This window comes from Ruditapes philippinarum, unplaced genomic scaffold (genome assembly GCF_026571515.1).
Source record: "Ruditapes philippinarum isolate M1 unplaced genomic scaffold, ASM2657151v2 ctg151_1_1_1_1, whole genome shotgun sequence".
Classification (NCBI taxonomy): domain Eukaryota; kingdom Metazoa; phylum Mollusca; class Bivalvia; order Venerida; family Veneridae; genus Ruditapes; species Ruditapes philippinarum.
In genome coordinates, this window is record NW_026852309.1 from 255624 (window position 1) to 271762 (window position 16139).

General features: G+C 31.6%; 1 protein-coding gene across 2 annotated transcripts in view; it reads right to left on the reverse strand.

Annotated features, from left to right (window-relative positions):
* Positions 1–384: 384 nt before the first annotated feature.
* LOC132756301 (uncharacterized) overlaps positions 385–16139 on the reverse strand; it is a 50187-nt gene continuing 34432 nt past the window's right edge. The window contains exon 20 of one of the 2 annotated variants that reach the window (XM_060747345.1): positions 385–824. In XM_060747345.1, coding sequence (XP_060603328.1) covers positions 780–824 — 45 coding nt within the window. In that variant the 3' untranslated portion in view covers positions 385–779. Of the gene's footprint in view, positions 825–3363; positions 3574–16139 lie in introns of those variants that run through there. The other variant, XM_060747355.1, reaches the window with a different exon arrangement.

Here is a 16139-nt window from a genome sequence, read left to right on the forward strand (position 1 = left end):
TTAATTGTGTCTTATATTATTTTCAGAAGTACACTTGTCGAGCTGCCTCATTGAATGATTCAGGTCGTTGCTGCTTTTGATTCGTGATAATTGCATGTCCACATATTATACAGACCATTTAACGCTATTCTGTGAAGTAAAAAATTCGTGTCTTCATTTATCTAAGACATGTCTGAAATACATGCACGAGGGGATTTAAATGTGTTAGCCTAATTTATAAACGCGCATTGATTGTTTTTCAATTGTTAAAACTGTAATGTAACGTACACATGCACGTTTGAACAATTGACCTATTAAGACAGTCTTATCATGTTTTTTATGATTTTCTTTTTTTTATTTCTAACACATTTCAAAGGAACAAAAACATTATGATTAGCCGACATGATTTATTATTGGTTTTCATAATACATCAAAACTTTATGCTTTAATATGTAATGAAGTACATCAAATTGAGCAATAATATATAATAAATAACAGAAACAATTATTATCCATTTCATTATCTTATTGACTGCCTATGCAATTCATTATTTTAATTCATTAACAATGTGACTCAAATTAATACAAAATACCTTTGATGTAATATTTAACCTATTCAGTTACAGGTTCGTGCTTTTAAATTAATCATAGATTAGCACTTATGTGGTTATTTAAAAAAACATCTCCGCTGCAGATGTGACGCGAAGTTTATGTGACAAAACTCATCATGATAGTTTTTTAGTATACATTGTTTTATTTTAGATATGTATCACCATAATTATGTATCCCAATGACGGTTCATCATGTATCAAGTGTTTCGTATGTTACCAAATACTCTGGGTATACCTGAAATAAACATGAATAATATAGTTAAGGTCTTATTACTGGATGTATACTGCCTTTAATATACTCTTAGTAAGAAGCAACGATTTTCACTTGTGTCATTAAAGTTCAAATGATAACTAATCAAAAACTAAGATCTAGTTTATAGATAATTTTATGCTGAATTTCCCAATATTGTATGGGACATTAAAAAAACTAATTTATCTTAAAAACTCAGGCTAATCATATTTGGCAACTAGTTAGTATGTATTGGACATTTGAGGTTTTGTAAAAAATAATGAAAATGTAAATCATTCACTCATTTAACAATGTTTTACCTGATCACCATTCAGTATTTTGTATTTGAGGTAGAAATCGTTGTTAAAATCAACTCTCATTCTCAAGGAATGGCATTCTTTGAAAGTCTCTAGATAAGCTTCACAAGGAACACTTGTGTTAGTTCCTGTTTTCGTTTTTCCCAGACACACACTGCATAACAAGATACTTCTCCTGAAAGTGATTTTTCGTTTAAATAGGCTCTAAAATGATATTTCTTACCAACGATATTACAATTGCTGAGCAGTTTTACAAAGAGGATATTTTTTTGTTTCGTGTAAGATGAAAGTTTATTTCAGTGAGTGACCTTTGAAAACAGTATTCTCACGTGAAAATTCTGTTTTTTTTTAAGTTCATGAAATAAAATAAAATTACATCTTACTCAACAAATAAACACATTTTTTTTATTTTATGCTTAAATACAACTTTATGAAATTTCCTTAATATTTTCTGGAGTATCAAAATATGTTCTTCCCACTGGTAACCGCGATTTCAGACGAATTAGTCAGAGCTAAAAAGTAAGTTGAAAAATCAACATTAAATGGCAATAAGAGAATAAGATAATTTATCGTTAAGAAAGGCTACGTGTGATCATTTGTTTAGATTATTAAAACAAACAATTCTAGAAGATGAAAAAGTGACACCACGCCGAGCTGCTTATTTCCGAAAAAAAAAGAAACGAAGTAGATATTAGATTATCCTTAGCAATGAAAGATTTCGCCATTTTTAAAAGTTGTTTATTTCATACGAGGAAAGAATAAATGTGTTTGATCCGGATATATTTCATTTGGATTTGATAATATTTTATCTATTCATAAGGAAGAAAACAGTTTTTAGATATGTTATAGACAATAAATGTTGACAGATGTGTATATATTCAAGAAGCGATTTGAACTTGCGAATGCCAGGTAATTTATTTATCCCTCAGGGGTATGACTGTCATTGCTTTTTCACATTGCATTACATTTTTGTTTAGAATTTTAATTTACAAATCTTTTTTTTTAAAAAGTGTGTTATTATATAATGATAATTTTTTGTAAAATTATCAAATATAATTTTCACGGATAAATCAGTAACCCACTCAAAAGCATAAAATAAAGTCTACAAATGAAATAAGTTATAATAAAATCAGGCAATCATATTTTATAATCTGATTAACACTATAAAGTATTTTACAATAGCTTTAGTTTCTCTGTTTTAATGATATATCTTAAACGATATCCTCTTTCAAATAATTTTAAAATATATCAGACAACTGTTTTGTAAATTTTAAAGCGCAATCGGCACGTACAATACACGTAAATTACAAAAAATGTCAAGCGATAGACAAGAAATAGATGTATGGTGATATTTACTGCACAATCAGGAATTAATCGCACATTTCATGTAAATTATTATCTAAATCTTGAATCTTTTTACTTTTCTTAACCTTTTCCTATATATAAGCGTGTTTCGACGGCTTTTTGCCCCCCCCCCCTTGAGGCCTCAAACAATGAAAAAATGCCCTATTTAGGCCCCAAATACTGTTTTTTGATTTAGAAATGTTGTTAAAAAAGTGACCACTTTTCTGGCGCCGTCCCCCGCCCAAATGTTACATCAGGGAGTTGCCAGAAGAGGGATGTGCCCACTTCTGTCAAGTTTCATCAGTATTGAATCATTTTTCATAGTTGCATGGCAGTTTGAACTTGTTACAGGAGACTTTTCAATGAAATCGGCCATTTTTCGCAATATGCTCATGGGGTAAAAGGTTAAAATGGTAGAACATATTTCTCAAGTTTTCTTGAAATATTTAAATTCATCTAGAGACATGCATCTTTAACGATTTTACATTAAATATACCAACTATTATTGTTCTTATTGCAAAATTACAAACTGGGCCCTATACTGAAATATTACAATTTATTAAACTTTCTTTCTTTGTGTTGAGCAATTACAAAAGTCTATGCTAATTAATAGATGAAATGTTTACCTCCGAGAGTTTTCTTCAATAGAGTTAGTCCTCAAATTTGCATCAAAGTTGTTGATTTCAGACTCGAACAATAATGGGTGATTTGAAAAGAATAACTCTGGAAAGATACTAATGAGAGTAACTTTGTGTACTGTCATCATCAAATATAATCACTTTAAATTACCGAAAAAATAACTTGTGAATATCTAACAGTGTTGACATCATTATAAGAACTATAAAGATTTTTCTTTTACAAATCTTAAAACTCAAATGAACATTAACTGATTCTCATAGTTAAAACACTTTATGTTTGTTACCTTCTGACCCATGCTCTGTAATCACAGTGCCAAACCCTTCCTCAATCACAGCCTTCAGGTGTTTTGACCAATGGAATAGTCGCTGCACATTTGCATTTCCTTTATTTTCTTGAAGAAGTTCCTTTTGACGTGTAAATCTTGACAACATATTTTGATTACTTATTCTATGTATCTGATAAGAATGGACAAAGATAAGTATGTTTCATGTCATGACTTACATAAAAATCATAATATATGTATAATTTATACTGAGCATTTTAATGAGATGTTTTGTCAGATAAATGTCTTTGCCTGTAACGCGTATGATTAGTTAAATTTTAAAGTATTGCTAAATTGAAGTTATGTCAAGTCAGAAAGTTTTTGTTTACTTTATTTTTTCTGTTTTGCGACGATTTAAACACAGCTTTTGATCATATGTCGAAGAGCAAACAATCCACCAATCCGATACTTTCCCTATTGAGCTAAGCAAGCAGGTACATTTCAGAATAATTGTGGTACAACACGTAAAAATGTCCGACACATAAGTTACTATATTGTATTGTATACCTGGCACGGCTTTCGCAATTCAGAACAAACAAAAGGGTATAAGAAAAAGAACTTGGATTAAGCTTTTGAAATAGGCTACTCACACAAACGATTGTTACACGACATCTCTTAAATTTTAATTCTTCTATAACTTTGTAGTCTGGACTATTTGTAGACATTGTTTCTAGGTATATGCCCATTCTTGATATGGAATCTGCTTCATCTAAAACGATATATATTCACTGCATTGTGCGTGAAAACAAACTAAGATCATGCATTGTATTTTATTTATATTGCCACATAAAATTCAATAGATTAAAACTTTTTTTTAACACGCGTACATTTTGTGCAAAAAGAAGCGAAAAAGCCATCTAATACCCTTATTATGATTAATCATACAAAATCACACACTAATACAATTCCGAAGCAGCACAAAATGTTGTACCACAATGAAAGGTTAAATTTCTTCATGAATTTAAGATTACTTAAATACTAATGCTACAATTAGTTACATATAAAGGCAGAACAGTATAACTGAGGGTTTAAGACCGATTCAGCAGTATGTTTATATCAGTCTCAAATAAAATATAAAATGCACATAAAATGCAAATTATGAGTTGAACCATAAATTATATTACTTAAAAAACATCTTTAGCATATCTCAAGTTAAAGTTTAATTTTCTTGACATATTTTACCTCATCTGTATGCATGCAACTTTAAAATGCGTCTGATATCATATTCTAAGATCATTCGAAGTTGAATTGATTCTGTTATCTATTTTTCATTCATCCTTTATGTCGATATGTTACTGGAACAAAGCCCTCCAAGCTTGAAAAAATTGACATCAAAGTGCACCATTTATGAATCCCTTATAACGAATTTCTTCTTAGGGTGGGGGAAATAAGCATAATATTAGAGCCCAGCTTTCTGTCTTTAAGAGTGTTTGACTTACCTCTAATAAAGCATCCACAGTGATTTGATTTTGTACCAATATGAGTATCAACCTGAAATGGAGTATATCTTTTCTTTATACTTAAAATATTACTTTTGTTTGTTTGTTTGGTTTGTGTTTTACGTCAAATCGACATAGTATAGATCATATCGCAACGTTCCAGCTTTACTGGTGGAGGAAGACCTCAGGTGGCCTTCCATGCATTATGGTAGGCACGAACGGGCACCTGAGTAGAACCACCTACGTTCCGTAAGCTAGCTGGATAGCTTCCTCACCTGAAAGAATCCAAAGTCCCTGTCGGGATTCGAACCAACAGAGGTGAGGGGCAAGTGGTTTGAAGTCAACGACCTTAACTACTCGGCCACGGACGCCTCATTTATTTTGAAACAATGCTTAAAACACAGTGTGAAATATCTTATTCAAATTCCCAGTTATTTTTAACTGAATACTTTTCAATATTGTAACATATTTTGAACTAGTAAGTGCAGTAGAAGGTTAAAAGATTACCGCTGATTTATCGGTGTAGGTTTCCTTTTCTACAGTCGCTTCACAAACATCTAAGGTTTTGAGTTTTGTTTCTTCAATAGTGTAATTAGCTATACTTGTCGCATATCCAGCTTTCAAACTTATTCTTTCTGTACAACTTTGTTCCTCTCCGTTTGTAATACAATTATTGCATGTTTTACATGTATATGATTTCATTGCATCGCTATCTTTAGCGTCGCATTCCACTTCTAATTTGGTAAACCCATTCCACTTACTTTCCTTTGAGGTGTCAGACAAATCAGTTACTTGACAAATTTGGTCATTTTCTTTAATGGCACTATCATTAGTATTACACATTTCATCTTTCAGTTTGGCGATATTCTCATTCCTACTGCAAATTTCATTCAATGATAGAGTATTTTCAATTTTCAATTCGTCGGTAAACTGATTCAATTTGTCAATATCTTCACTCATGTAACAGCCACTATCTCTCTTTACAGTAGCATTTTTATTTGCACTGTGAGTATTGTTATCTCCAGTAGAAGTTGACTTTCTTTGTAGAACTTGAATAAGTTTTCTGAGAGATGACAGTCCATCGTCCTATAAAAAATAATGTGCATTTAATTAAAGTATTCTTTTCTTCTTAGTATTATATTGCTGATAAAAGAAGCATGATAATGAATGATATACATTTGATTTTCTGGAAATTGAATATCAAACTTATCTTGTAAGACATTGTTTCTTTCATTTCATTTAAACCACTCTTAAAGTTTACATTTAAGAAAATGTGAATACTTCAAAGCGTTAAAAATCCTTCATAAAAGTATTGAAAAAGGTTTTCGGATGCTTAATTAATAAAAAAGCGTTAGAAATACATACAAAAATTTGTTAGTTCGAACCCATTTCACGTTTTACAATTTCCTTTGACGAGTAATGAATGTATGGTTTAACGTCCTTGATCTCCGGATAAGCATAAAAAAGTTGCAGAAGACACTCTAATGTAGAAAACTACAAGCTAGAAATTACAAAGAACTCATGGTTAGTTTTATTAAATTATCAGTCAGGGAACTCTTTAACTTCCGGATATATTAGCACAACATCATTAAAAGCCAAATCGATTCTTGATAATTTGCGTATCAAAGCAAACAAGTTAAATTCACTTAAATTACCGTATCTGTCAGCTGCATTTCTGCAACGATCGTTTTAAATATCTCTGTCTCTTTATATTCGTATTTTTCTATAACGTCACTTATCAATCTATCTTGGTTTTCGAAGTAACCATCTGATTCTCTGGCAGTAAGTAAGCTGAAATAAATGAAAATATTGATTTAAATAGTATGTTGAATGGTTGTTGAATGGTTATTACTATTGGTCTACATGATCTTTTTGAATACTGTATGTACCATAGAAATAAATTTATCTTAAGTCGTTATAAAAATTGTCTTATCAACAATCTGGTCTGACCGTATTATAAGAAATTGTAGTTTATGTTTGTCCCCCTTCTAGGTCTCATTTAAGATATGTTTGCCACACATCTAAATGATGTTACAAAAGTGTAATTGCTTTTTGGTTTGGTTTTACGACGCAGCAACACAATTTAGGTTATATGGCGCCGAAATAGGAATTTTTTACGTTTATTGGCCTACTTTGAGTGTAACAGAATTAAAGCAATACTAGGGGTCAAAACCACCCCACCATTGGTATGCATAGACTTCACTTATTCAGACCCATTAAATCGTCTATTTTGATCAAGCAGGGATAAACGATGACTGCAATTCTGATGCCTCAACCCTAAACGAATGTAATTCACGAGGCTTATGCCTATGAACACACCTGAGGACGTTTCTAAAATTACAAGTTAAAATGTTAAATACTGCTTCAGCCGGTGTTAGTGGGCGTGTTGGGTACCTTGCAATTTCAAATTATGTCCAGGACAAGTACAATCAAATATGGTAAACAAGATTAACAATGAAAGGCGACGTTCAATGAAAGCAACCCCTACACGGCCAAGCAACAAGAACAAGTGGCAAAGAGCCCAGGAAGACCCCAATCAAGAACAGCGCAAGACGCAAGGCTGGGCACGGTCAGGCTAATCACTTATATGATACTTAAAAAGAAAAAATTAGTCAGCGACAAGGAATGAAAGAAAACAAATAGGTGATTGGATTATAGGCCCACAAAGTTAAGGGGAACAGGGGAAAGGATACGAGATTCGGAGAAGGAAGGGCAAAATTACAAAAAAAAAACAAAAACAACAAGTGTTACAGAAAACGGTATGAAACAACGAGACACAGAGGGGCCGCGTTTGACAGACAACAGAAGAAGTACTGCTTGGGTATTCAAACCAGTTAATGATGCACCAAGCCTCATTCTTAGCCCCACGATATTAATTTAGAACGAGACATTGTCAATAACTAAATACCCGCCAAAGGAAATTTTAACAGTTGTTATGGTTACAAAAGGTTGAATAAATAAAGCACAGAAATGATTATGTAGATACACATCAAAGTAAACCCTATGATCATGACAAAGGTATGAAATGTTTTATTGGAAGACAGAGCAACAAAAAAATCACACATAATGGCAAGACATAAGACGAACATTAAGCCAATTCAGTCCCAAAGGGCTTTAAGAACTGTCCATCACAGATTCTCCATTTTTGTCCGTCAGATATAATCAATAGAGGAAAGCGTTGTGTCCAACTGTATGAATGTCCTTTTCTTTTTCAGGTGTCTTAAAGTAAAGACTGTAGTTGCTAGTAGTTGACATTAACAACTTAATATGAATGTCTTATTACAATGAGTGTATTTTCATCTCTAATTTCAAATATACAAACAAAACAAAACAAAAGTGAAGTCAACGTCAGATTTCGAATATACAAAAAAAAGTGACGTCAACGTCTCGTTGCGGTAAAATGTAATGTACCGTAATAGCGCCAAAGTCTCTAAGACGTTTAATATCAATACGTGCAATATCTAGCACTTGGTTAAGGTGGCAGAAGATGTTCATTTCAATACGTGAAAGCTGTAACGTTTCCATGTAACTAATGCATTACTTTCCGCATTTTCACGGCGACACCATTTTATTGGAAAATTTTCAATTATAGAAGAATCAGAAATTGATGAGCATTAAGATCATTTTCAGAAGGAATTCTGTATTTCGATCCTTTACAGAATTTAGAAATATTGCAGTCTCAAGTAGTTGGAGTATTAGCCTGAATAACTTAGCCAGAGACTACTTTTTTGTGATTAAATATGATATTTCTAACAGGCTTTTTATATTCTTAGCAAATAATTGGAGTCACAGAGTTTTTGAAGTATAAAGAACTGAATCAGTTACACGTTTATCACTAACTTTTCTAGGTATATATATCAAACATTTTCAATTTTACCGTTTTTGACTTTCTTTCAGAATTCTATTTCTCTCTATTTTACAAGAGAGTGGCTGTAAAGCTTTTTTGAGATACAAAATATGAAAACATGTAAATATTATTTTACTGCTCTGGATTTTTTAACACTTTATTATGACAATGATAACTAAACAATATTGAAAACGACATTATCTTACTTACTTATCAATAAAAACATCAATATCTTCAGCTGCCTTAGCTTTCTGAATCACAGTAGAAACATAATGAGCCTTTATGGACTGCGAATAATCCCCTTGTTCCATCATTCTGTGGGAAAACTCGTCAAGTTTTGTTCTAAAGTTATGAATATCCGTTGTTTCCTTCACCAGAAGTGATATCTTGAGGTATATAAATTATGTAATAAAATATATAAAGATATTAATTGCCCCTTTCATAAAACTATTCATAATCCGACGTTCTAATGTGTTTTACACCTTTTCAAGAAGCTTCCTGTCAATTAGTTGCAATTATGCTTTATACTGCTAGGTAAAAAGAATATGTAACATATTAAGTCAGTTTCTTGTAGGAGAATGGGTTAACACATCAAAACGTCATGGATTAAGCATTTTATGAATTTGTCATTTAATTATAACCTATTTTTACATAGTTTTTAATAAAAATATAAAGTTTTACAACCTCTTTCTAGTTAAAACATAAAATGTCTTTAAGTATGTCAACATCCTATGCTTTAAACTTATTAATTACACTATAATACGAGAAGGACTGTTATCAGCTTTATATATTTTTCAATCAAAGAATTTATATATCATAGTTTTAGAATAATTATTATAGATCACGCAGAAATGTTGTGTATTTATTTTTCAAACAAAGACAATATTTTGAAATCAAATTGATTCTAACATTGCGTACAAACAGTAAATATATGCAATAACCACTGTCGTCCATACTCAGGCTATATTTCGAAAGAAGGCTGCAGCACTTCTGTAAATTTGGTAGGTTTCAACTTAAACCTATAAATAAACTGTTTTTTTTGTCACGAGATATATAGAAGAACATTTAAATAAGCTCTCAACGAGCTATGATGATTTTATTACCAATACGTTTATTTCATACCTTAACAGGGTGAAGAAAGGACATTGTGAGCAGCTGTTGGAAAGTTGGACAGACAGATGTCTTCACCTTGGCTGTAATTAAGATAATATTTATTTACTTACTTATTTATTTATTTATCTATTAAATCAATTAATTCGTTTGTTTGTTCGTACATACAAACATACATACATACATACATACATACATACATACAATCACTATATTCATTTATTAACTCAACTATTCATTTAATATTTATTTATTTATTTACTCATTCATCATTCATTCATTCATTCATCATTCATTCATTCATTCATTCATACAATCAATCAATCATTCATTTTTCATTCATTCATTTATTTATTGATCCATTGATCACTTTGCATGCATTTACTATTCATTAATTAACTCATGCAATCGTGTGTTCATCTATTCATTCCTTTATCTCATTATTTTCTAAATGTTTCTACATACTTACGTTATATGAACTAGACATTTTAAATGCTGGGGGCATTTAGATTTACACTTGTCCGTCTAACTGTCCGTCCGTCAATCTGTCCGTTCTCTTGTGTCTCAACCACATGGGGAGGAACTGTAACACGTAGGATGGAGTTCTTATGATAACTTGTTCAGGAGTTCTTGTGATAACTGTCATGGAGTTCGCCGAAAAAAATCAAACACACAAAAGAAACACACTGGCAATAACAAAAGTTATCATAAGAACTCTGTGACATCTTCGGAGTTATTAAAAGAACTCCAGGACATTTGAAAAATCGGGTAAACGAGGGATGTCCGGAAAGTTCAAATACTTTTTATTTTATAACAATACATCCGTTATTCAAATTTTGTCAGCAAAAATATACATATCTAGCGAACACATTTATCAAAAATTACTGAACTGTGACTTACAATTGTTTTTTAAGCGTATTTACATACAACATATATACATCGTCACGGAGCACTTTGACAACATCAAAGGCGTCAAATTAACTTCACGTTTACCAACTATTCAATTTCTCCCGATTCCAAAAACCATGGTACCTGTCTGGCGTTTAATTATTTCATGTTGTATTTCTTTGCTATTACTTTATAAATTTCATATACTACAATTTATCCTAAAACAAAGATGTAACTGGTTCCCATACAGTGTGTGAGATGTCTGTCTTTTTCAAAGATTGTTGTAACGCAATCTAAGATACTTCGGCTATGCTACTTTTTGTCGTCTGGAGCGTTTCTTATACGATATACTGTCATCACCGTTTTTAAATCATGTTTGACATTTAAACAAAAGTTACCTTTAACAATTTATTGTTGATTTTTTTTAGCAAAGATTTAAATATCAGTCGGTGCCATATTAGCGTAAATATGAAGTTAAATAACACCACGCTGCTCCGTCCTTGAATTTGACGTCATTTTTGCAACACAAAATTTACACACCTTCATTGCCTATCATTGTTGTTAAAAAGTTGTTTATGTGCATATGACGTCATTATTTTCACTAAATATCATGCAATAGTATCCTTTGATGTCACAAAATTAAAACGAGAGTTTGCGTTAAAATTATAACTTTTAACAACTTATTATTTGTGTAGCTATCGTCATGAAATCAAAGTGCTCCGTAATTCGTTGATCATGCTGCCACGGTGATAGGTGCTTTGCGTATATTACTTTTATCATTTTTTTTAATTAAGAAATTTGTAGCAGATAAATACTTTAGCAAACTTTTCAATCATCATATTGATATGACTGCTAATAAAAATGTTATAGCCTTGTCTACGAACTTTCCGGACAACCCTCGTAAATCTGTTAGCGGGTACTTTATGCTTGCAATTTTGCATTATAATTATGTAATTATGTATGGCAGGGATGAAGACCAGAAATAAACAGGTCAATACTTGTGAATTGGCAATTAATTTGGAAATATTACTCAAAACTACCAAATTTAAAGCAATAGGCGATGAAAAATGGCATATGAATTTATTATTGACACATAATACAAGATGTATGGCAAACTTAATCTCTAAAACTAAAACTCTTTTTTGAAAGATGAAAATAACCATTTCTGACGTGTGTTTTTGAAGTATATACAGATGTTTTCCGACGAACTTCGTGACAGTTATCACAAGAACTCCTGAACAAGTTATCATAAGAACTCCATCCTTTGTGTAACAGTCCCCCCCTTGTCAACGTTTTCGCTTGTAGATTAATTATGTTTTGTCAGAGTTTCGGCCATCGATTTAGTAAAAATTTACAATTTTCAACTTGACCTATAGTCATGAACATGTACAGGAATGTTCATCAGCATGTGTACTTGTGCACCAGCGTATTTGGTTGTGAATTAATTCATTATTTGGAGAGTTCTGTTCTTGACTAAGTTAAAGTTTTCAATTTTCAATTTGTGTGTCGCATGTAGTTCAAACAGTATTTGATCTAGGGACATGAAACTTTACAAGACTGTTGCTCAGGATGTGAAGTTGTGCACCCGATGTTTTGCTTATGGATTTATAACACATTTTTCAGAGTTAGGGCCCCTGACTTAATAAAACCTTACAGTTTTCAGTTTGTGTCGTGCGTAGCCAAAATGAAGTTGACCGTGAGTCCTAAATCTTAAAATGAATGTTGGTCAGCATTGTAATTGTACATCTTGGGGTTTGCTTGTGGATTTATTGAGTATTTGTACAGTTATAGCCCATGACCTGGTAAAAAATAACAATTTTCATTTTGTGTCGCGCGTGCCTGAAAAATGATTTTTATAGTCATGAAGCATTATAGGATTGTTGATATGCATGTGAAGTTGTGCACCTTGTGTTTTGTTTGTAATTTAATTCTGCTTTGTCAGAGAAACTGTCTTTGACTAAATAAAAATTTTCCAATTTGCAATTTGTGTTGCACGTACATGTAGCTCAAAAAGTATTTGAGTCATAAAACTTTAGAGAAATGTTGGTCACCAAGAGTTTCGGTGATGGATTTTTACAGTATTTGTAGAGTTATTGTTAAACTTTTGCAATTTTCAACATGTGGATCGTGTATATCTAAAAACATTTTTGACCTAGAGCCATGAAAATGAATAAAGAATGTTGACTGGCATATGTAGTTGTGCACTTTGGGGTTTGATTGTGAATTTATTTAGTATTTTTAGAGTTATTACAATTAACTCTGTAAAAACCATTCCAAAATGTTATGTGTACCTTGAGTGCTTGAGTAAGGATAAACCAACTTTACTGGAATGATGATCAACATCACATACACACCTGGGATTTTGATTGTTTTTTAGTTTTGTTATAGTTATTGCCCTTGACTTAGGATAAATTATAGACTTGATCATGCAAATCTCAACGGTGTTTGACCTGTAGTCCTGAAAGTATACAAGAATGTTGTTTCAATGTGTAATTATGCACCTTGCGGCTTGCTTGCGGATTTATCCGGTATTTGTAGAGTTTTTGTCATTGACTTAGTAAAAGATTTACAGTTTTCAACTTGTGTCACGGTTAGTAAGAGTAAGTCAATGCTATGCAGATAATGTAGTGTTTGTTGTGAACATCTTTACAATGAAAAGTGCTTGAACTAAACATTCATTTTCAAATATATTTCACCAGCTGCATATATTTTCGTGAGTCAATACCTTTAGTTTGAATTGCTCTATCATTTTTTTTGCAAGGAAAGTGTTGATTTTTTTCAACGTCCATTGTTGGTATGATTTCTCCCACATCATGTCGAATGTCTTCACCATCGGAATAGTCTTGATTTAAGTCCTGGAAAGTAAATATTCCGTTTTAATCTCTTGTTCATTTTTCTTTGAAGAAAATCCCTTGATATAAAACTTTTTCAATTGAACAAAACACAATTATTTACAGAGTGAAATATGAGCATTTGATGTATAAAGAAACTCATAAACATTGTAAAAATCTGTTATTATCATATCAAGATTTGGTAAACATTTTTGTTTTAGTTTTTCCTATACATTAACTTTAATAGAGAATACAGGTAGGGCGTGGTAGATGTAGAACATTCATTATCAATCAAAGAATCATTACTGAGATCTTTCTTGAGATGTCTATGAATTCTGAGTTAACATAACTGTGATTTTTCTCTAAACTATCCATGCTACTGGTCATTGACGCTCTACTTGAATAAAAAGACGCATTGCTCTGACTTTCATCATCACTGAAATATTGATAGCATTAACTTTACGAAATGTGTAAAAAAATAAAAATCATAGTTTAAGCTAAAAAACACATGACTGTACAATGTATGCGAGCATGTCTGTGTTAGATTATTTTACCAAAAAAGTATGGTCACTGTACGAAATGATTCTGTATAAAAATCTTTTTTATATATATAAATGTATTTATTTATGTCAATTTGTTAATTGATGTAAGTTTGTCATTAACGCCATGTAAGATATAGACGAATCAGAATTTGCCAAGCAATCATTAATTAAACAACAACCATCCATTCAATAAATTTTAATGTCATTAAAATGCCCCATTTTCGTATCTTGCTTTTATAACCTAAATTCTGGGTTAATTGCATGAATGGTTCACATAGACAGAATAAGAATAAATGTTAGTAAAAACAGTGTACAATATTTTCTAAAAAATATATCAAAAATCATTGATTACTGGTGGTTCACTGACGTTGCTTTTGTTGCTATCTTAGATGAATATTTTTGTATTTCTTCCATCTGGTTCGTCAGTATCTGCGAGGTTTGGTGTCGTTTTGACCTCCTCTTTCGAAACCTGCTAGAAGATGAACTATAAAAATATGCATGTATATTAAGAAACGTTTGCAACGTTATCATATTTAGCAGCAGGAATAGCATCCTCATTTCGTAAAGATATTTGTTCTAAAAAAGGTATTATATACTTAAGAAACATGGCTGTATTATTATTCCACTTATAAACAGGGGTAAAACATTAAGTTAGCTATGTATTTACTTTTAATTGTTTTTATTCAAATTTGATTCATATGATTAGACAACAGGAAAATAAATTGCAGGCTTACACTTTACATGGTAAATATCTAAGTCTATATGTAAGCCGTTTTTTCGATGGTTTTAATTTTTTGTCTACTTTTGCATCGAAAGGTCGTTCTGTATCGGAGATCTCTTCCATATATTCCATATCGTGACTAGACATTACCCATTTAGCAACAGCAGCTCTGTAAGTAGATTTAACAATAAACACTATTACCATAGAATTTTTCCAACTACTGTCCGTTTATGAGTTTTTTTTTAAACATTCAATATACATCATTTAAACTGTTTTATGTACAGTATTTAGCGACATGTCTAGATATGAAAATGACAACTTTACCTTCCAATTCTTGGGGAATATTCTGTCGGTACTACGGTCTTTGTATAAGAAGTTTTATCTGGAATAGAATATAATACATGCGTACAACAAAATAAACTTGCTGTACATTATATTAACTTAAAGTGACATCTGTCAGAACTATAAAAAAGGAAATAATAAACATAAAAGACGTCAAAAACGGCAAAACTGACAATATTGTATACTGGGTTTGATTGGAACGAAAACAATGAATTTCTGTGTCAAATTTATTATCTTAAGCGTGTTAAAACCAATGGACACACATAGATCACTTTTGTTCATACAGAAAATTCAAAAGAGGACATAAATGACAGAAACAGCATATGAAAATAAATCATATCTGATTTCTGACAGCTGGTGTTACGTATTGTGTGGCAACTGTAAAACTTCGCTCTGTATATCATCTTAGTATTGCTATTTATTTTGGTCCTTCAGTTCGGGAACTAAGATTCCGATATTTTTTAATGTAGAAAATAAAATGTTTTGAGCCGTTGTGAGTGGGCGTGAGAGATGTTGAACATTTCATAATTTTAAGACCTGACTGAATTGAACTGAATGTGCAATTTTGATTTTTAATATTTGGTAAGTAGCTCATTGTTCCAGGTATTTCATACTTACTGCAGAAGTTTTGGCACCTGTAATAACTGCACAATACTTAATCTTACCCTTAAGCCGGGACTAGGATACTTCAGTGCAACATTTCTAAACTGTAACAGTTTCAATCAAATTATCAAAGTGCAAATTTCAAATTAAATTATTTTGCTCACGAGGGTCCTTTTGCCAGCATTTTTACCTTTTAAATCAGTTTCATTTTTCACTGACGTCGACATTGATGATGTCGAAGTTGAACTGTTCTTTTCATACCCTTTTCGACTTCCGTGGCCTGTATTATCTGAACCAGATACTGAAACGGTACAATGAATGCATTTTAAGAGAAGCTAGACAAGATTGTCATTATAGCCCTGGATCGCTAACACGA